General features: G+C 41.8%; 1 protein-coding gene across 5 annotated transcripts in view; it reads left to right on the forward strand.

Annotated features, from left to right (window-relative positions):
* Positions 1–368: 368 nt before the first annotated feature.
* RAPGEF2 (Rap guanine nucleotide exchange factor 2) overlaps positions 369–22,733 on the forward strand; it is a 205,849-nt gene continuing 183,484 nt past the window's right edge. For 4 of the 5 annotated variants that reach the window (XM_032224678.1, XM_032224677.1, XM_032224680.1 and 1 more), the window contains exon 1: positions 370–1,277. In XM_032224678.1, coding sequence (XP_032080569.1) covers positions 1,209–1,277 — 69 coding nt within the window. In that variant the 5' untranslated portion in view covers positions 370–1,208. Of the gene's footprint in view, positions 1,278–22,733 lie in introns of all 5 variants that reach the window. The other variant, XM_032224681.1, reaches the window with a different exon arrangement.

A 22,733-nucleotide genomic window follows, 5' to 3' on the forward strand; every position in this document is an offset into this window, starting at 1 on the left:
GAAGAAGGCTGATCAAGTTTCATAGGCTTTCTAACCACCCACCAAAGTCATTGCCATTCGGAGGGGAAGATGGGGGCCATAAGGTTTCCTTCTCCTAACCTTCCAGCCTGGGCTGAAACGTGAACTGCGGGCATCCGCTTTCCACCGAGTAGTGGAGCGAATGAGGTTTACATTTCTGAAACTTCCCCACGGGGACCTCTCGGCTTAGCCATCAAATGAAAAGGAGACCCCCGTTTCGCTTCTCCCCTTTCCACAATTCCAAGGAGTCCCAATTTAGGGCGATATTTTCCAAAGAGGAAAGAGAGAGAGAGAGAGAGGAAGGGAGCTGGCGGTTCGGTGTAAGGAATTCCGGTGCTTTTTGGCAACCGCTCCAGCCCGGCTCGGGCGACTCCCGCGCCCTGAGAAGGGAGCGACGGCGACGGGTTTCGCCGCAGCTGAGAGACGAGCAGGGCTCGGGGGGCGGGAACGTGAGGCGGCGCGGCTCCTCCCCGCCTTGCTGCTGCTGTTGCTGCCGCCGGTGCGGCCGGGCGGTGCTTTCCCTCTTCGTCCGTCGCCTCACCATGGTTGCAGCTGCACAAAGCCCAGGCGAGCATTAGAGGCCGTTCCCGCGGCGAGGCTTGCTGGCCCGACGCCCGCTTCTTTCCTGCCCAGACGCGGCGCATCTTCCGAATCCCAGCCTCTTTCGTCCTTTCCAGGCCCGAGACCGAAAACGGAGCTCGACTAGGACGCGGCCGTCCTTCTCCCGCCCGAGGGGATGCGGTGGCGGAGCGGCGAGGAGGGCGACAGCGACAACAACACCACTGCTGGGCAGGCCGGCAGAGGCGGGGCCGAGAGTCGTCGTCGCCGCCGCCGCCGCTGCTGCTGCCACCGCAGGCACCCACGACTCCTCTAAGGCGAGGGGCCCCGACCGGAGGGCGGCGCTGTTGAGGCGGAGGGATCAGCCGCCGCCGCCGCCGCTGCGGCCGAGGAAGACGAACAGTAGCAGCTGGAGTCCCTGGGGCCAGCTGGAGCCGCCTTTTACCTCGGCTGGCTTCCTTGCCACGTTTAGGGGGGGTGGGGGGAAGTGGAGGAGAAGTCGGCCGCCCGGTTGCAGGCGCCGTCTCGCTTCCTGGGCAGGAAAAAAGGCGCTTGAACGTGGAAGAAGGGCGACGGGAGCGGGCCAGGACGCGGCGCCGGCCTGAAGTACGAAAAGCAAAAGGGGGAGCGATATGGCGTCCTACGTGGATAATAACTTCCGCCAGGCGGTCATGAAAAACCCAGTCGACAGGAGCCCCCAGGTATTTCTGAGTAGCCCTTCCTTAAAAACACCTCCCCCCCCCGCTTCTGAGAGCCTCCCCCTCTTCTCCCCCGGTGCCTTTTCCCCGGATTGCCGAGTTTGTACCTAACGTGTGTCCCCCCCCCCCCTTCTCGTCCTCGGATGAATTCTTTCTCCCCAAGTTGGCCTATACGTTGAAATTTCCTTCCTTACTCTCCATCCCAGGCGTTTCTTAAATCCATCTCCCCCCCCCTTTAAAATCCTCTAATCTTTGTTCTTGTGATGGTGGTGGTGGGCATCTCCTGAATATCTTTTTTGGGGGGGGGGGAAACTTCGCATGCCAATAAGTAAGCAGAAATATAGTTTTTTAAAAGATGTATTCATTCATTTGTTGTAAGTATTTAGATCCTTAGAAATCAAGTAATCAGATTACCAAGAAGGAATAATCAGTACTAACTTCTTTATGTATTTTATTCATTGCATTTTGTTGTGAGTGGTTTTTTTTTTAAAACAGAACAATTAGATTTTTTTTTAAAAAAAGATACATAGTAAATATATTTTATTGCTTAATGCAGTTTAAGACTCCACTTTATAATAGACAATTGTCAATTCCCTTGAAGTTTTCCATTTCTATTTTTGTAATTCAAGAAAGTAAATTGCTAAAAAATGAAGCAAAATTCATATGCAACAGGATAAGTATTATTTTTAAAAACACCTGTTTATTTCCGGCCTGCTTCTGTGGAGCCTCAAGAGTTGGCTTGCTGTCATTGTTGGATTACTAGCTATTGGTAAACATAGTAACCAAACGGGAAGATACTTACTCTTCTAACAGTGTATAAAGCTTAGCAAATTATTTCTGATTCAGAATAATAGTTGAACGTTTATTAGTAAAGTTTTGAAGCATGCATAAATTGTTTACCAGTCCTTCTATGAAGCCTTGGCTCAGTAGCTTATCTTCATGGTATTTGTTGGCATCCATGCCATTCTACCTGCTTCCGAAGTGTTTCTAAATACCTTGATTTTACAAAAGGCACGGTTTAATTGTTATAGTAGCCAATAATTTTGAAGTTTTATAACAGTGTTGTAAACTGATAAAATTTTATCCAATTAATCTGAACTTTGATATTGATAAATTATTTAGATTGGTTTTTTAAAAGATTTTGCCGTGGTAAATATTAGTAGAGCCAAGCATTGGGATTTTAATCATTTTGTTGAGTATTTTTATTATTTATTCTTCATATACTAGATTAACTAAATGGTTCACACAACACATAAGCTTTTGATTAGTTCGCACAGCCTTATCCCCTCCCTATTTTGATTTAGTAATCTTTTCCCTTCCCTATTTTCATTTAGTAGTGTGGCATTTTTGCTTGAGTCACTTACTTGCGGCTATATTGATTTAATTCCTTAGAATAGAATAAGGGATACACTTCAAACAGTAGGTTAGAAGATTTGGAAACATCTCTGATAGGAAAGTGATGCTATCAGGTGTTTAATAGCAGGAGTATTACCTAGATGTGACAATGTTTTTGAGTACTTGAGTATCAGAGGCAAAATGTGATTTATGCCAAGTAATAGTGAAGTGTTAAATTTACTGTTGTGGTGTTTCCTTTTTTAAATAGGTGGCATGGTTAAAAAAGAAACAACAATTTAGTAATGCAGTAGGATCAACATAAAACAGATGAGAAAGCTAAACCTAGACTGTATTGCTGCTGCTGCTGCAATATTAAAAATACATGCAGACTAAAAACTTGTAATATATTTTAAAGGAAACTTTTTGCTCATGAGTTCACAGTCCCAAATGTCAGTAAAATATATCCAGGCAGCTGAAAATTCAGTGACTACTGTACTGGCCCTATTTTAACTAATAAATTGGCCTTTTATTTCATTTTTGGCAATTCACTGGGCAGAGAAATACTTTGTATTGCTGAAGCTACAACTTTCAGTAATTTTATTTTCAATTTCTATTCAATATTGTATTTTTGGTTCCATGGCCTATAAACTTACCCCTATTTCCTTTCAGATTATATATACAAATATTTATTACATCTTTTAGGCCCGCAGTCCCCAGTTGGTGGTCCGTGAGAAAATTTGGTGTTCCGGAGACAAATTATTTGCATTTTTTATGTTGCACTAAATTAGGGGTCCTCAAACTACGGTCCCTGGGCTGGATACGTGCAATGATTGTGTTACTGCAGAGAGCCTCCCCCTTTGGGGTCTTTTTGTGTGGGTCGGAGGAGGGCAGAAATTCCAACTAGGGGTCTGCTTCAGCTCCTGGTGCAGGGCTTTGGGCGAAGGCTGGAGGGAAGCACCACTGGTGACGAAGAGCCGAAGCACCTTGTTCCAGTGGGACTGCATCATGGCCTAGAACTGGATGATCATCTCAGCCCACTGAACCTCCAGGCGTCGGTACCTGGCCTTGCACTCCTGCAGGTCTTCCCTCTGCTTGGAAAGCCTATGCTCGTAGTCCTCAGTGAGATCCAATTTGAACTGAGCCAGCTGTTTTGCCAACTCTTTCTTGTGCTGGCTGTTTAGCTCCAATAACTGCTTCCTGTTGGGGCCCTCAGGAGCCCAGGTGGGCAGGCGAGGAGTAGCTGGGAGGGGAGGGGTGAGTAGAGGCCAGCGAGACGCACCTCAATGTGAGTGGTATCAAGTTGGCCACGCCCATCCAGTCACATTACCATCTACCCATGCCTCCCAAGCTGGTCATTAGGCAGATCATATTAGTGGTCTGTGGGACTTACAATTTTGAATTTAGTAGTCCCTGAGGTCCGAAAGGCTGACAATCCTGTTAAAGAATGACTGAAGTGTAAGAGAGTGATAAGCCAAAAATCATTGGGGGAGTTTCCATGACGAGTTGACCCAAAATCTAGCCAATATCAGTATAAAGGCAACATTCTCTGTTTATAGCGACATATTCTTATGTCAGTTTTATAATTTTGTTTTAAAAGGTATTGTTATTTCAATCATTGTGATTAAACGTAACTATTGAAATGTCATTAAAAAAACAACAAACAAATAACAGTTGTTAAAGATTGGTTATGAAGTTTACTTAAACACCAGAAAGTAGACCAATTTTAGGGCGTCTTTAAAAAGTGAAAATCTTTCTGGGAAGAGTACAGGTAGTCTTCACTTAACAATACAAATTTAGGGAGGAAATTCCATTAAGTGACAAGGCTGTAAGTTGAAAAACCATGTGACTATGCTGCTTAGCAATGGCAGTTCCGATAGTCGTCATGGCTATTGTTAAAAGAGGACTGGATCATTAGGCAAGGACCTCATGTGACTATGACATGTGACTTCCTGCCGGCTTCCTCATTGATTTCGCTGGAAGCCAGAAAGGAAGATTGCAAATTATGATCATGTGACTATAGCAGTGATGGTAAATCTTTTTTGGCTGCCGTGTCATGTACCGGCATGCCACACCCATAATACTATGCGTGCACACCCCTCAGCGCGTGCACATGCGCCCGATCAGCAACCACGCCTACTTTTGCCGTGGTTTTTTCACCTTCCCCAGGCTCCAGAGGTTTTCTAGGAGCCTGGGGAGTGTGAAAACAGCCTCCCTGGTACCCCTGGACACCTTCCGGAGACCTCAGGGGCTTTCCTGAAGCCTCTGGAGGGCAAAAAACGGACCTATAGGGAACCTGGAAGTTCGGGAATGGTGACTTCCGGTTTGTCCGTAGAACCGATTTTCATCCTCTGGAGCCTTCAGGGAAACCTCCTGAAGACTCAGTAGGATAAAAAGTGGTCCTACGAACAAATCAGAAGTCCGTTCCTGAACTTCCGTTTTGCCCATAGGACCGTTTTTTTTTTTGCAAAAAATAAGGCCGAAGTTAGCTGGCCTCGTGTGCCCTAACAAATGGCTTTGCACGTGGGCCATAGGTTCGCCATCACAGGACTATAGGGATGCTTGCCAGCCATACAAGGACTAGTCATAACTACCTCTCATTCAGTGCCATTGCTATCTTGTACAGTCACTGAATGAATGATCATCAGATGAGGACCACATGTATTAAAACGTTACTATCCTTATTATGGCCATAAATTGATTGATTCATTTGAAGGAATGAATTTCATTCTACAGGTTTCAGATTTTATTTATACAAAATGAAATGGACTAGCATATGAATTTTATTTTGAAATGAAGTTGAAATAATAAAAAGGGGCTTTCTAAAATCATACTAATGACTAAAATCTTACTAATTTATTTTTCTTCACTCAGCTAAGTCTTCAGATTGGCAGTCTCATTCAGGAGTAAATCCTGGAGAAATGTACTACTGAAATAGCAACTGACCTAGTATTAATAAGAATGATCTTTAAGCTAGAGGTTAGTGTTCACTCTTATTGTGATATCCATAGTGAGAATGCATTTTAAAATAAACCAACTAAAAAAGTCCATCGTCTTTTCCTTGCAATAATTAGGTTGTAATTTATATCAACATTTCTACGCTATAGGTATTCATTTGAATTGATGCTTCCAAACCACCAACAATGGGGCCTTCAGGTCCCTCTAAGACTAGCTCATTACAGGCCAGTAATGGACCAATGGGACCATTAGGAGGAGGAAGGAATATTGTCTATTTTTGCCACTTTGAGATAAAGAAATAAAAACAGGATAAAAGAATCTAATAAACCGTACAGGAAAAGGTCCTGTCTCAGACTGGGAATGCTTTTTTTTTTGTAACAAGCAGTAAGGAATTCAAGAGGTACTTTCTTTAAAAAGAAGGAGCTTCAGATAGCTATCCACCTGGACAAGTCTCAAGCTTACTCATAGATTTTCCTTCTGGGTAGTTGATAACTGCAAGCAGGGTGGATAAAAATAGATGATTTAAACAAATAATAAAAAAACCCAGATTTTTAAAATATAAATTGGATTTTTTTATTTAAATGGGATTTTTTAATTTTTTTATCAAATTTATTTTCATAAAATGCTTTTGGAGTAAAAATCTATCTAAAGAAAGTTTTCTATTTAAGATACATTAATTAGTTTATTCAGCATGAAATGCAGCTTTGTTATATAGCATGAAGCTATATATTCTGCAATATTAGGGTTGCAATATTAGAGTTAACAGCTAGTCAGAGGAGGAGCTGCTGTGGAACAGAGATGACAGTTGCTCTTTAAAAACATTTAAATCACTAGTAAAGTCTTTTTACTAGTGATTTAAATCGACTTGATTTAAATCAAATCCACCCTGACTGCAAGTTTATCTCAGTTTTGCATGTGACTGCAGAAACAATTTAGAAATGATTTAAAATTTTAAGTACCACTGCTGCAAAACATACTTGGAGCACTTTTAATTTTTTTGGTACTTTGTGTAGAAAGGAAGATGGAGTGTCTGGGCAGGGTGCTAGCCACAATTTGTTTTCTATGGTTTGGTTACATCTGAATGCAGTTATATTTACAATTAGTGAAACTACTTTGTTTCTCTACAATATAGAATTAATGTAATTCCCATTAAAGAGACCAAAAGAACCCTTCTCCAATAAAAACAAACAATTCTAGGTGGTAATATTAGCGGCTATTTGTTGATTCACATTTTGGAGAATATAGATTGTAGTTATAGTGTTAAAATTGTATAATCGATTGCGAATGGTATATCCTTGGCTATATCAGTCTGTTTAACTCAGCCTTCGACATGTTTTTCTATTTTTGATTTTTGAGGGTCCGTGGTGGTCGCTGAATTTGGTTGTTTCCTAGCAGATGTGCTCAATGCACTAATGATGTTACCTAATTTGGATAATGAAACATCTGCAAGAAAACAACCAAGCTCAGAGAGCACCAAGAACCCCTCATTCCCTGTGCTACAAGTATTCTTTTTAAAAAAGATATTGCGTGTATGTTTTTCAACCTCTCTTATGAGAGATCTTATTAGATCGCTAATTTACCTTTCATTTCTGCATACAAATATATAAGAACGTAGATTGGTAGAATTTAATCCTCATAACATCTGTTTTTCCATTGGATAATCTGTAGAAGCACTATCGTCCAAATGTGTTACTAGTATTTGAGATTAGATCTTGGTATACATATAAATCCTGTTAGATTTGGCTTTAATTTGATACTATTAATGTGATTTTTCTACATTTTGTCATTATGTAGTAGTGATTAATAATTAAACTTGGGCTAATAATAAAATTATATGATTTATTTTGATAGTGTTTTGCAGCTATGTTGTGCGTGGCCCTGCATTCTCAAATTTTTGAAAATGGTTATGTATGGCTTAGTTTGCAGTTTCCTAGCTGTATGCACATTTATGGCATGTTTTATGCTACTATCATATAGAGGTAAATTTGTGCTCTTCACAAATAATTGGTTGCCTCATTTATAGTCATCTGTGGAAGCTTTCTGCTTTTATCAAAATGTGGAAAGCAGTGCTATGGCATTGCAGTTTAAACTCTGCTCCTTTTATACTTGCAGGTATCATCCTAACATGTACAAAAGTTTTTTGCTTCTTTTTTTCCTCCTTATATTTAGGAAAGTTATGAGCCGAGGTGGTGCAGTGGTTAGAGTGCAGTGCTGCAGCCACTTCAGCTGACTGTTAGCTGCAGTTCGGTGGTTCAAATCTCACCGGCTCAGGGTTGACTCAGCCTTCCATCCTTCCGAGGTGGGTAAAATGAGGACCCAGACTGTGGGGGCGATATGCTGACTCTGTAAACCGCTTAGAGAGGGCTGAAAGCCCTATGAAGCGGTATATAAGTCTAACTGCTATTGCTACTGCTAAGTGGATAGGATGGATAGCTGTAAGGAGGGTTTCACACTATTTCATTGATTATGCACTCAATTGTTGTCAACATTTTGTGACCACATAGATTTTCTCCATTGCAATCTACCCTTAATTTTGTATTTCAGGTCTTCTAGTGGTACACTGATAGATATTGTAACTGTCCAGAAGTCCATCTACTGTGCTTCTGGTTGCCCTGTTCTGTCTTTTCCAAACTTAGAGCTTTCTCCAAAGAGTTGTATAATTTATCAAAATAGGATAATTGGAACCCAGTCATTTGTGTTTTCAGTGAGAACTCTTGAGTTTGTTTCCTTGGCTATCCAAAGTATTTTCAGGAGTCTTTTCCTGCACCGTAGTATTTGCCTAACCTTTCCATCGCCTTCATGGGTGTTCTCCCTAGAGTTTGTCTGCAGTGACTTCTTGTTCTTTTACTGTTGATGATTGATAGTAAAAGACACAAGCTATTCACCACTTCTGTATCTTGTTCTATCTGTTGTTAGTTTAGGTTTCTTTATATTTAATTTTCAGTCCCATTTTTTCTCCTTGACTTTCAATACTAGAGCTTGTAGATCCTTTGCATTTTTGGTTATCAAAAGAGTCTCGTCAGCATAGGGCAGATTATTAATATTTCTTCATCCATTTTTTAAAAAAAAAACATGCTGATCTTCCATTCCAACTTTCCTTAATACATATTCAGCATATAGGGTATAATAAGAGGAGATTATTCAGTTTTTTCACACTCCTTTTTTTAATAAAAGGTTTTATTTTAACATCACACTCCTTTGCTAACCTGGGGCCAATCTGTTTCACTACATTGTATCCATACTATAGCTTCTTGACCCCTATTTAAGATATTCATGAAGATACAAGTGCTGGGATCCCCATTTTCTGAGCACATTCCACAACTTGATGTGATTGATATAGTCAAAGGCCTTTCTTTAATCAATGAGCACATACAGACTTCTTTGCCTTTCTCAATTACCCAGCAAGCATCAGCAATAATGTTTCGCATTCCTTGGACTAAAGCTAATTTCAACATCTGGCATCTCTATTATCATGTAGGTCTTTAACCTGTACTGGTTGATCCTAAGCATTACTTTTCTAAAATGTGAAATTAAAGATATTGTATATTAAAGATATTGACAGATTTTATGATGGTTTTTAAGTGAATCACAAGGCATCTTGCTTTCATATTTGTCAATTTCAAATTGTACTTGATAAAAAAACCTTATCAACTCCCTCTTCTTCTGCATCAATGATAGGAGCATGAACCTGAATGGTGTCATATTAAAGAGTTATCCACTAAATCTAATTGATATTTTTGATAGTTGATTGTATTGTAGTCAAGTACTGTCCTTGCCATATTGTTCCTGATTATAAAAACAACACAGTTCTTTCTTTGTTTTTCATGTGCTGAGTATGTACAGTACCTTCTGATTAAAAATGTCCAATCCCAATTCATCTCAATTCACTCATGCCCAAGATGGAAATTTGTAGCTTTTTCATTCAATCTTCCACTGTGTTGAGATTTCCTACATTCATGCTTCTTACAGTCCAGCTTTAATTCTTTCTTTGCATTTTTGGATTTTCTTTCCCCATGTGGCAACCTCAACAACTAGATGATCTGAAGGCTTATCAAAAATATCATTAGTATTACAAAAAGATCCTCAGCTTTTCCTCAGCGTGTTGAGTTCTTTCTGTAAAGAGGCCTCTCATCCGGGATTGTATTGTCTATAGTTGTGCATTTTGATATCCATATGGGTTTTTTTTTTGTGAAATTATAGGACTGATGTATGTTTATCTTTGACATTTTTTTTGACATTTTATTAAGATTTATAGGCCGCCCTTCTCCCTGAGGGGACTCAGGGCGGCTTACAATCACAGTTTTCCTGAACACTATGAATTTATGCCTTTGCATAAATGTTTGTTATTTTTTTTGCTGTCAATAAAGTGATTTATTTATTTCCAGTATCATCTTGTATCCCTGCTTTCCAAAATAGATGCCAGCTTTCTTTAGATGGGCAGCTGGGATGACCTTCACACCTTGGGTGACCCTGCTGAGACTATATGCATAATTATACACTCCTGTCATTTCTTCACTCATCTGTCCTAAGAACACGTGTGCGCGCATATACACAGGCGAGCACACAAACGCAATGTGGCAACACCACAGGATTTGGGAGAGAAAGGATTTTATCTACTGCATTATTTACATTTTAAAATTATCTACCTCATACTGGTTCTACTGGTATAAATAAAATAGATCATTCATTCTTTACAATATATTTAAGAAGGGAATGTTTATTATTTCAAAAACCTTTCAGGCTTGTGAACATTTTTTTTTAATGATATGGGATATTGGCTTTATTAATTGTATTCTATTCAGTCACATAACAATTAAAAAAATGATTGCCAAAATACATAATTAACAGAACAAGTAATAATAGATTAAACCCATTTACAGAGTATCCAATAGAAAATGAAAGTATATTAGCTGGTATAATTAGAGTGCCAGTTAATTGATTTAACAGCTGACATTTAGAGAGATTTAGAGAGATTTATTAATATTTGTAGGCCGCCCTTTTCCCTGAGGGGACTCAGGGCGGCTCACATAAAATAGGGGAAGGGGAGATACAGACATTAAGATAAGACATATAATAAAATAATAAACAACATACATTCATCATTCGGGAGGGGAATTATCCTTGTCCCCAGGCCTGACGGGCGAGCCAGTTCTTCAAGGCTGTGCGGAAGGCCTGGACGGTGGCGAGGGTGCGAATCTCTACGGGGAGCTCGTTCCAAAGGGTCGGGGCTACTACTGAGAAGGCCCTCCTCCTTGTAGTTGCCAGCCGACACTGGCTGGCCGATGGTATACGGAGGAGGCCTAATCTATGTGATCTTATTGGTTGCAGGGATGTAATTGGCAGAAGGCGGTCTCTCAAGTATCCAGATCCACTGCCATGTAGGGCTTTATGGGTGACTAATAGCACCTTGAAGCGCATCCGGAGATCGACAGGTAGCCAGCGCAGCTCGCGGAGGATAGGTGTTATGCGGGTGAACCGAGGTGCACCCACAATCACTCGCGCGGCCGCATTCTGTACTAGCTGAAGTCGCCGGATGCTCTTCAAGGGCAGCCCCATGTAGAGCACGTTGCAGTATTCCAGCCTAGAGGTCACAAGGGCCCGGGTGACTGTTGTGAGAGCCTCCCGATTCAGGTAGGGTCGCAACTGGCGCACCAGGCGAACCTGGGCGAATGCCCCCCTGGTCACAGCCATTAAATGGTGGTCAAACGATAGCTGTGAGTCCAGGAGGACTCCCAAGTTGCGAACCCTCTCTGAGGGGTGTAGAATTTGACCCCCCAGCCTGAGTGATGGAATATTGGTCGAATCTCTGGGAGGGAAACACAACAGCCACTCGGTCTTTTCTGGGTTGAGCACGAGCTTGTTAACCCTCATCCAGTCCATAACAGCTTCGAGGCCGCGGTTCATCACGTCTGCCGCTTCATTGAGTTGGCACGGGGCGGACAGATACAGTTGAGTATCGTCCGCATATTGATGGTATCTAATCCCGTGCCTGCGAATGATCTCACCCAGCGGTTTCATGTAGATGTTGAATAGTAGGGGGGATAAGACCGAGCCCTGAGGCACCCCATAAGTTAGGGGCCTAGGGGACGATCTCTGCCCCCCCACTAACACCGACTGCGACCTGTCCGAGAGGTAGGAGGAGAACCACCGCAACACGGCGCCTCCCACTCCCACCTCCCGCAGTCGTCGCAGAAGGATACCATGGTCGATGGTATCGAAAGCCGCTGAGAGGTCGAGGAGAACCAGGATGGAGGAATGTCCTCCATCTCTGGCCCTCCAGAGATCATCGGTCAATGCGACCAAAGCGGTTTCTGTGCTGTAACCGGGTCTGAAGCCTGACTGGAAGGGGTCTAGATAGTTTGCTTCCTCCAAGGACCGCTGGAGCTGGAAGGCCACCACCTTCTCAACAACCTTCCCCAGAAAGGGGAGGTTGGAGACTGGACGATAATTATTAAGGATAGCTGGATCCAAAGATGGCTTCTTCAGGAGGGGTCTCACCACCGCCGCTTTCAGTGCGGCGGGGAAGTTCCCCTCCCGAAGTGAGGCGGTGACAACCGCCTGGATCCAGCCTCGTGTCACCTCACTGCAGTTAGTAACTAACCATGAGGGACACGGATCCAGTACACAGGTGGAGGTACTTACAGCCCTCATGGCCTTGTCCACATCCCCGGGGGTAACGTCTTGAAACTCAACCCAGAGTTGTTCAAATTGATCCTCCTGTGCCTCGGCTGGAGCTGCAGGGGTGGAGTCCAAGTCCGACCGAAACCGAGCAATTTTGTCCGCTAAGAATTGGGCATACTCTTCGGCTCTGCCCTGCAAGGGTTCCCCCGCTTCCCTTTTGTTCAGTAGGGAGCGGGTTATCCTAAACAGGGCGGCCGGGCGGGACTCAGCGGACGCAACCAAGGTGGCTATATGGGATCTTTTTGCAGCCCTAAGTGCCCTGGTGTATTCCTTGGTGCAGGTGGTTACCATTGCTTGGTTCGCTTCGGACTTATCGGACCTCCAACGGTGCTCTAGGCATCTCCTCCGGCGCTTCATCTCCCGGAGTTCCTCGGTGAACCAAGGAGGTCTCCGGGATCCGCCGCCTCGGAGGGGCCGCAGTGGCGCAATCCGGTCGAGGGTCTCCGATGCTGCCGAGTGCCACGCAGCAACCAGAGTCTCCACCGGACTGTGGGCGAAAGTGTCAGGAATAGCCCCAAGCTCTGTCTGGAACCTTGACGGTTCCATAAGACGCCTGGGGCGGAACCACCTGGTCGGTTCCTCCTCCCTACAGTGGGGGTTTGGTCTCCGAAAGTCGAGCCTCAGTAGGCAGTGGTCTGACCACGACAGGGGTATGATGTCGTTCCCCCTCAGACCAAGATCACAAATCCACTGCTCCGAGAGAAATACAAGGTCAAGCATGTGTCCCGCCGAATGGGTTGGGCCTCGAATTACTTGGGTCAAGCCCATGGCTGTCATGGAAGCCATGAACTCCTGCGCCCCCTCCGAGTTTTCACCGAGCGACGGCAAATTAAAGTCCCCCAGGACCATCAGCCTAGGGAACTCAACTGCCAGCTCGGCTACCGACTCGAGGAGCGAGGGGAGGGCTGCTGCAACGCTGTTGGGAGGCAGGTACGTTAACAGCAGACCCACTTGACCCTTGAGGTCCAACTTTAACAGCAAAGACTCACACCCGACAATCTCCGGAGCAGGGACCCTACGAGGAACTAACGACTCTCGGATAACAGCGGCCACACCCCCACCCCTTCCCTGGGCTCTCGGCTGATGTAGCACCTGAAATCCTTCTGGGCACAGTTCTACAAGGGGGACTCCTCCCTCTGGGCCCAGCCAGGTTTCAGTAATACATGCCAGGTCTGCCCTCTCATCTAAAATTAAGTCCCGGACGAGAGGAGCTTTATGTACAACAGACCTGGCATTTAGCGACAACAGCCTGAGACCAGGGTCCTGACTGCTTACGCCATCTGGTCTCGGAGTGGGACTCCTAGGGCCGGAAGGAGGGATCTCTGTAATGTAGCGAACCCTCCTTCCCCGGTAATGGCCTGCCCTAAAGTCCCCGCCGTATCTGCCTCTCCCTGTTACGACCGTAATACCCCGACCCTCTCCCGTATCTCTAGTCCCCTCAACCACCCCCGTGGCCCCCGCATCTCCCGGCAGGTCCTCCGAATCATGCGTACTCATACACTCTTCCAAGCAGTCCCCACGTGAAAGTTAAAAAAACACAAAATTTTACAACAATATGGTTATAAAAGTGGGCCATTCATTCATCTCACACATATCTCATACATATCCCATACAAAGAAAGAAGAGAAAGATGAAAGAAAAGGGAGAAATTAAAAATTGCGCAATTAATTAAGTTAAAGTGCGAGTTCAGGTGGTAAAAGTCGGCTCTCAATGTTCAGAGTTGGAATGGCTGGATAAAATCCAAAACAGAAGCCAACAACTGTCCATAGAAGATATATAGATAGTATGCAGGGGAATGTCTTGTCTTCCCCCTCGCCTATAGGCCTGAAAGGGTCCAAAGTCTGGTGGTGGCTGGAACAGGTTGAAGAAGAAGGGGGGGGTATGTTGGTTGTTAGGACGCCGACTCCCCCTCCATATTTCTGCCATCCTCTATCTCTCCTTTCATAAAACATATGCACCACAAAAGCACAGTCCATGGCGTCCTGAGAGTTGTAATTAAGTGGGCGCTGTCCGAGTTGGTATTCCAGGGGCAGTGACGGGTAGCAATGTGGTCAGAGGAGGTCGGATGTTGAAAGGCCAAAATCAGATGGTCACAGGCCAGGATAGTGGAGAGCCCATGCTAAGCAAGGGAACAAGTGGAAGCACAGGCAAGCAACAGCAGCAGCAACAGGAGGGGGGGGGGCAGCAGACATAATAATTGTAGAGTGGGGCTTGCAAACATAATGTATGTGGACTTCATGCTTCCATGAAGACATTCCATGTTTTTTTGAAAACTCTCAAATCCATTGCTGTTAAAGTTGCAACTTTCAGGAAGGGTCCAGATCCATCCCCTTATTTTTGCAACCTGGACTCCTGTACTCCGGTTAGTCCAGGCTTCACCAACATTGGTGCTTCTCTTTCTACACAGCTAACTGTTGATTAGCTGACCTTTGTGCCACCTATTCTTTTGTGGCCTGCAATTATATTTAATTTATCAGTGGGACCCTTTTCTTGCTATGAGTTGTGCTGACCCTCTATAGAGGGATCAAGAAATTGTTGGGTGCACATGTGCGCCAGAACCAGGAAGAACCAGAGCTTTTCCAGAGCGTGATCCCTTTGTCTTTACAGCAGTTCCGAAAACTAGTCTGCGCATGTGCGCTGACCAACTGATTGTCGGGCGCGCATGCACGCTAGAACCCAGAAGTTCAGCTTTTCCGGAGCACGGCCCGAATGAGCGCGCACGTGTGTGTGTGTGACATTTCTGTGCAACCTTTTTGGCACTTGGTGCCAAAGAGGTTCGCCATCACTGACCTATATGAATCCTTTATTAAAGTAATAAATAGCACTTTACATTTGTCGGTATATTGTTACAAGTTTCACTTACAGTTCTGTATTTGGAACACAGACTTCAACTCTTTGTGTTTGTGGTTTCTTTAGCTACATCATTTTGTATTCCGATGTATGTATTTTTAATTAATAAATTCAGCTGTTGGTGAATTAGTATTTTAGCAGCAGGCACTTTAAAAACCTATAACTTATAGTCAAAACTCTAAATGTACTTAGATGTCAAACAGGTTGAAAGCTTTGATATTATTGTAAATTGAAGGATTATGAGGATCATGTTTAAGCTTTGTTTACAGAATACTGATCTGGTTCTCCTGTCCCTATGTGTAACAATAGAATGTTATATATAATGCTATGAAGCAAGAAAAGAAATAAAATCAGACCTTTCTTTGTTTTTAGTCTTATCTGAACTCTTTATTGTCTCCATTGCCAATTAGCATGCAGACAGTTTACCCCAGTGACTAGCTTCTTTGTTTGAAAAACTCTACATGTCTCTATGGGCTATTTCTTACATCACTGGGATGCAAATCATCACAGCTGAGTTTGTGCTCAATAGCAATGGAGTTCAGATACGGGTGGGGCTGAATACAGAAAAGCTGCTGTTAAATAACATATATAGAATGCTACCAAACTGGTGTGTATTTACCTATGGAACTAATGCCAGCAGCAAATTGTATTTGATTTGAATATAATTCCTGTACAAATTTTTGAACATTAAAGTGGAAACTACGAAAACAATAGTTTTAAATGGAATTTAAATTACACAGAACAGAAGCAGTTCACATTATTCAAGATGCATGAGATTCAGAGATAAATGGCTTGATTTTCTTTACTTTTTAATGCTGCTGGCTCTTCTCTCCCACTTTTTGTAAATTAACGCAAATCTGAGAAATGCTGAAACAATGTCAAATATAAGAATGTGAACCTTGGAAATGTTTTCTTACAAATTTAATTATTATAATGTTTTCAAAGTGCTGACTTCTTGGGAAAGGAGAGTTGCAGGTACGCAGCACTGCAGGTATTTTAGAAGGAACGTTTGATAGTCACAGTGCTGAATGAGAAAAAGAGAATAGTAATAGTAAAACCATAAAATACTGTACTTTAAAAATGATTCCTGTGCTTCATAAACTTCTTTCTTCCTTACATTCTGAACCTTGCTTAACAATTGAAGTGTTTGGCTAGGATGGGGGAGATCCAAGTTCAAGTTTAGTCCGGGAATTGATAAATACTGTATTTTTCGGACTATAAGACATACCGGTGTATAAGACTCACCATGATTTCAAAGAGATAAGTAAGAAAAAAGGTTTTGCCTTTCCTCAACCCCTAGCAGCACTCTGCAGGCTTCAACAGGGCTGGGGCAAGGCAAAAATGTCCCCGTTTTTGCAAAAGAATGCAAAAAATAGGCCATTTTCTGCAAAAAACAGAGGCTTTTTGCCTTCCCTCAGCAGCACTCTGAGGCTTCAGCAGGGCTGGGGCTTTAGGAAGCCAAAAATGGCTGTATTCGGTGTAAACGCACCAACATTTCCACACTCTTTTAGGCGGGGGAAAGGTGTGTCTTATACTCTGACAAAAATGTGGTACTTTGCAAGATCCTAGTGCAGCCATCCTAAAATATAGTTTGCTGTTATATTAATATTGTCATTTGTATGTCTTTTTCTTTTCTGGCAGTGTATGGAGTTAGTCTGTTATGTTTCCCAACTCAAAATATAGATGCAATAGTTTTGAATAACAGATAAACGAGCTGAATCTGTCATCTTGAAACTTGAAAGTTAGCTCCATTCTTCTATAGGTTAAGAGTGTAACATTAATTATTATGTTACATCTTTTAACTTGCTACATAGATTAGAATTTATATGTAATTTAAGGTGCATTATAAAGTTATTTCTGTCTCTATAAATATTTCTAGTTTTTTTAAAAAAACATTAGTTTTTATTATATCTTAGCTTCACTATTTCAAACTGCTTTTGTGAGATTACTTTTTATAATTATATTTAATTGGGTTTCACCGTTTTTGCATTTGTGTGATTGTCCTCGCAATTTTAGCCACAAAATGGTTTGCAATGTAAAAATAAATACAATAGTAGAATTTGTAATTTAGAAGTCATTCATTCATAGATGCCCTAATCATTATCATTTCCTTTATTACATATTCATTCAGACCAGTGGTTCCCAAACTTGGCAACTTTAAGACTTGTGGACTTCAACTCCCAGAGTTCTCCAGCCAGAAGAGCTAGCTGGAGAATTCTGGGAGTTGAAGTCCACAAGTCTTAAAGTTGCCAAGTTTGGGAACGACTGATTCAGACCATATTGTAATTGCCATAGGCAGAATACTACAATCTCTCTTCTAGTAGTTTAGATTCAAAAGTGATAACTAGGTTAGTTACTTAAACATTTTGGCTGAATTGAAATCTGGACCCAGATATGCCAGGTTTATTTTTTTCATAGAATACACACTAAACTGCTTTTACTTTACAATTGTCAGGTGAATTCAGATGTCTCTATCACTTGAGGTATAAATTGTATACTTGATGAATAATCTGTAATGTGTCATTCATACTAATATATTACCTTCTGTATTCTTCACTTATTCACTGAAAAAGACCTGATAAATATGTACAGGTAGTCTGTGACTTACGACCATTTGTTCACCAATGAAAGTTACAACAATTTTGAACGAATAATGATCCTCGGGATTAAGGATGTCCCGGCACCCTGTGATTATGTGATTGCTTTCTGGGTGCTTGACAACCTATTCAAATTTACAACTAGTTGTCAAGCAGCCTGTCAGGGTTCCAAATAGCATCCTCTATGAAATAATAGTTCAAGGTAAGAAGTTTCTCAAAACATCAATTCATTAGAAGAGCCATGTTGGCACATCTGGGAAAACCCAAACCTGAAAGCTTCCAGGTTTTCCCCACCCAGTTGAAAGTTTAAGACCCTGCCCCAACACCTACAAGTCCACCAAATGGTCCAATCAATTACTGCCGTGGATGAAGATTCCTCCCATCCACATCTGACCAGGTGCAGGGATAAGGCGACCTTGACTTTCTGAGAAGGAATGTTATTATGGCTACACATCTCCCAAACTCCATACCATCCCCCTCCCAGTTTCCCATGGTAACTGTATTTGAATATGTGGCAGGCTTGAGGCCCTTCAAAGCCTGACACAGCCATGATAGCTTTTTGTAATCTTTCCTGCCACTTTCTCTAGGACGGGTATCAAACTTGCGGCCTGTGGCCTGGATGCATCACGTGCTGGCAATACCCACCCCCATTTTAGCGGAGGAGAAAAAAGTTGCCATACATCATGTGACAACAATGTGATGCAGAGAGTTTAGCAATAGCAATAGCAATAGCAGCTAGACTTACATACTGCTTCATAGGGCTTTCAGCCCTCTCTAAGCGGTTTACAGAGTCAGCATATTGCCCCCAACAACAATCCGGGTCCTCATTTTACCCACCTCGGAAGGATGGAAGGCTGAGTCAACCCTGAGCCGGTGAGATTTGAACCACTGAACTGCAGATAACAGTCAGCTGAAGTGGCCTGCAGTACCACTGTGCCACCTCGGCTCTTTGACACCCCTGCTCTAGAAAATCTGTGGGGAAGCCACCAGGGAATATTGTAAGTCGCTGGACTAACTCTTCCCAGCCTATGCACCCTCCCCAGTCCCTCTTTGCTCACACTACCTTGATCAGTTGATCAGGCCACCCTGCACCTTTTCAGCCTGTGCGGCATCTCTTGCACACTCCCCTTCACACTACTGTGCATCCTCTCACTTGTTCTTCACCAGTAATAGCAACTTATCTACCTGCTGGTTTCAGGTTTACAAGATCTTACTGGCTTCCTCACTTTCCCACTGACTTTGGTTGTGAGAAGCTAACTGGAAGTTATCTCACCTGACAGTTGTGGAATTTAATTGACAATGGCAACCATGACTGCAGGGATTGTTGTCACTAAGTGATGCTGTTGGGCTTTATAACTGCATTGCTTGGTGATGGAAATTCTGGTCCCAATTATCATCATAAGCAGAGGACTACTTGTATTACAAATCAGTTTTTTTGTGTTTTGCAAAAATACTTCATATACATCAAACAGATCAGAGATAAAGTGGAAAGCTGAAATTAACAACAGAAAAAGAAAGGTTGTACGAGAAGGACCTGGATAATAAATGAAGGAATAATATTGCACAATATGATATATTGGAGAGAGCATCTGTACAGTGAATGGTGTGGAAAGAAGAAAAATAGTTGTGGTTGGAGTTATTGTAGAACTTACTATGAATGTTAGGATTAAAATGAATGCAATACCTGCATGCTATCGATTGAGAGCAAGGAAGAAAACGTAAGATAGAAAGCCACAAGAAAAGATGATAGGAAAAGTGATGTCAGGAGGCTTTGAACAAAGGGCAATGATGCACTGCAAAGTTGGACTATTTAATTTGAATTTTAATAGAGAATACTTGCAATGTTGTGACTATTACCATTTCATAAACTAAATAAAAATTAATAGTGTAACTGTACCCTAAATGGTATTATATTTTGTCTATTCACAGGTGATTTGTGTCACCCTTTAGAGCAATGGTTCTCAATCTTCCCAATGCCCCAACCCCTTTAATACAGTTCCTCATGTTGTGGTGACCCCCCAACCATAAAATTGGTGTCTCGGTTCCTAAGACCATTGAAAATATTTGTTTTCCGATGGTCTTAGGAGACCCGTGAAAGGGTCGTTCGACCCCCCAAAGGGGTCCCGATCCACAGGTTGAGAACCACTGCTTTAGAGAAAAGTTAATTAAATTGAATTTCTTTTGCAACCTTCATATCTATTGGGAATCATTAATTCACTGGATTTCATAATAGTGTTGAAATGGAAAATTCCATCAAAAGAGGAGTTGTCATGAAACATTCCCTAAGATCTTGAAAGCTGTTTATTCTGGTAGTTACTAACCAGTGATCATTTTATATCTATTTCGGTAATGATATGATGGCTATAATATATATCTTTCATTATTTTTAATATAAAGATGCAGATGAAAATGGATCAAATCAACAAAACAAATGGGAAAGACATGGTTGAATGCAATTGAGATCCTGAAATTTAAAGAGCAGAGAGTTATGTATAAATCAGTGTAGGTACAGGAAGCATGTATGGAGAGATAGCATGAATGGTGATGGTGTAAATTACTTTTTAGATAATGTTACCTTTTCCTTTTTTTTTATCACAGACACAATGTATTTAATGTATGCAATTTTTTTTCTTAGCCATGAATATATATGTTCAGTTTGTATGAATGTATCAGTTTTAATATAATATATATAAACTAGCAATTCCAGACAACCCTTAAAAACAAGTTTATTTTTATTTAATATTAATAAATATTTTCTAAGAACTTTGTAAGAAACATTTTCTAAGAGGGCCTCAGGAGCCCGAGGGAGCCCGTTTTCTCCTTCCAGGAGGCTTGAGGAAAGCATCCGGAGCCTGAGGAGGGTAAAAACTCCCCCCATGCATGGAGGGGTGTGTGTCATGCGTGCATGCACAGGTGGGCGGGGCACATTGTGCCATACAATTTCAGCACGCGAGGACAGAAAGGTTCAGCTTTCACTGCCCTAACCCTAACCCTACGATACATAGAAATATAAAAAATACTGGAAAGAACCAGCACAACACTATTCAGAAAATTTTTAGAAATCAAATTTGAAATGAATCTACAAGTATTCCTACTAGGCATAATTCTAAAATGCATTCTTTTAAAAATCCAATTTACTAAGATTCAGGTTTACAGCTGCTGGATAAATTCAGCACAGCATTGGAAAAGAGACACATGACTGAAGATATCAGATTGGGACTTAAACTTTTCGAAAATGCAGTAGTGGAAAAATTAACAGCATATATTCACAGAAGTTTAATCAAGAACCAATTTAAATAAGAATATCTTCAATAATACTATGTATTATTATTGTACCTTGTATACTATGTAGGAGCTGTGGTGGTTAGAATGCAGTACAACAGGCTACTTCTGTTGTAAGAGTCCTAGTGGACAATCATTTAAACATGAGTGAGCAATGTGGCAGCAGCCAAAAGAGCTAAAATAATCCTTGGTTGTATAAACAGAGGCATAGAATCAAAATCACGTGAAGTATTAGTATTGCTTTATAAAGCTTTAGTAGGACCACACCTAGAATACTGCATCCAGTTTCGGTCACTACATTACAAAAAAGATGTTGAGACTTTGGAAAAAGTGCAAAGAAGAGCAACTAAGATAATGGAGACTAAAACATGTGAAGAAAGGTTGCAGGATTTGGGTTTGGCTATTCTAGAGAAAAGAAGGACTAGAGGGGACATGATAACAGTATTCCAGTATTTGAGAGGCTGCCATAAAGAGGAGGGGATCAGTTTATTTTCCAAAGCATCAGAGGGCAGGACAAGAAACAATGAATGGAAACTACTCAAGGAGAGAAGCAATCTGGAATTAAGGAGAAATTTCCTGATAGGACAATTAATCAGTGGAACAACTTGCCTTCAGAAGTAGTGGGTGCTTTATCACTTGAGGTTTTATAAAAAAGAGACTGGACAGTTAATTGTCTTAAATGGTATAGGGTCTCCTGCTTGAGCAGGGGGCTGGACTAGAAAGCATCAAAGGCCCCTTCCAGATCTATTCTGATTAATTGAGGAATTATAGGAATCCCAGGGCTCTTTGTACCACATTTTAAGAAATACTGTTCTGGATGAATTACGTTTGTCGCGGTTTTACTACCACCTGCCCTAAGAAAAGGATTCCTGTGAGAGGTACAATATAACAGATACTACTTCAGTAGACTTGTAGAAAGGATCTAGCTTGCTTGTTGTATCTTATACTTTTATTTTTACTTAAATTTTATAAACAATATTTTTATTACATATGCTTTATTCATTAAACACGAATCTCAGCCAACTGAACATTCAAAAATGCATTACAAACACCAGTGACTGGTGCTAATGGTTGATACAGTGTGCTGCCAGCATCCTAGGTATCAACCAAGTGCCTTCTTAAAATATAAGATGTTCCGAGTAGCGCAGTTTTTTGCAGTTCTGCTGGTGTTATTGTAGGAAGCTGCAATTTGTTGATGTATCTTGTAAAATTCTTGGACATGGTGCCAAATGCCCCGATGACAGTGGGTATCACTGTTACATGCTTCATCCATAGCCGTGTAGTTTCGATGGCCAGGTCACGATATTTCATTACTTTTTAGTTCTTTTTCTTCGACTCTGGCATTTCCAGGAACAACAATATCAATAAACTGTACACTTTGGCCCTCTACAACCGTGATATCTGGCGTGTTGTGCTCCAAATGACAATCCGTTTGTATTTGAAAGTCCCACAAGATCTTCACCTTCTCATTTTCGATAACTTCTTCCACTTTATGTTCCCATGACTTTCTGGATACAGGTAAATCATATTTTTTACATAATGACCAGTGGATTAATTTAGCAACTCGGTCATGTCTAGCTTTGTAATCAGTTTGTGCAATTTTGCTGCATTCACATATTAAATGTGAAACAGTTTTGACTTTGTTATTGCAAAGTCGGCAGTTTGGGTTGTCAGTGGATTTTTGTATCTTTGCTTTCATGGCATTAGTTTGTAGTGCTTGTTCTTGAGCATCCAGTATTAAACCTTCCGTTTTTTTCTT

This window comes from Thamnophis elegans, chromosome 9 (genome assembly GCF_009769535.1).
Source record: "Thamnophis elegans isolate rThaEle1 chromosome 9, rThaEle1.pri, whole genome shotgun sequence".
In the NCBI taxonomy this organism is placed as follows: domain Eukaryota; kingdom Metazoa; phylum Chordata; class Lepidosauria; order Squamata; family Colubridae; genus Thamnophis; species Thamnophis elegans.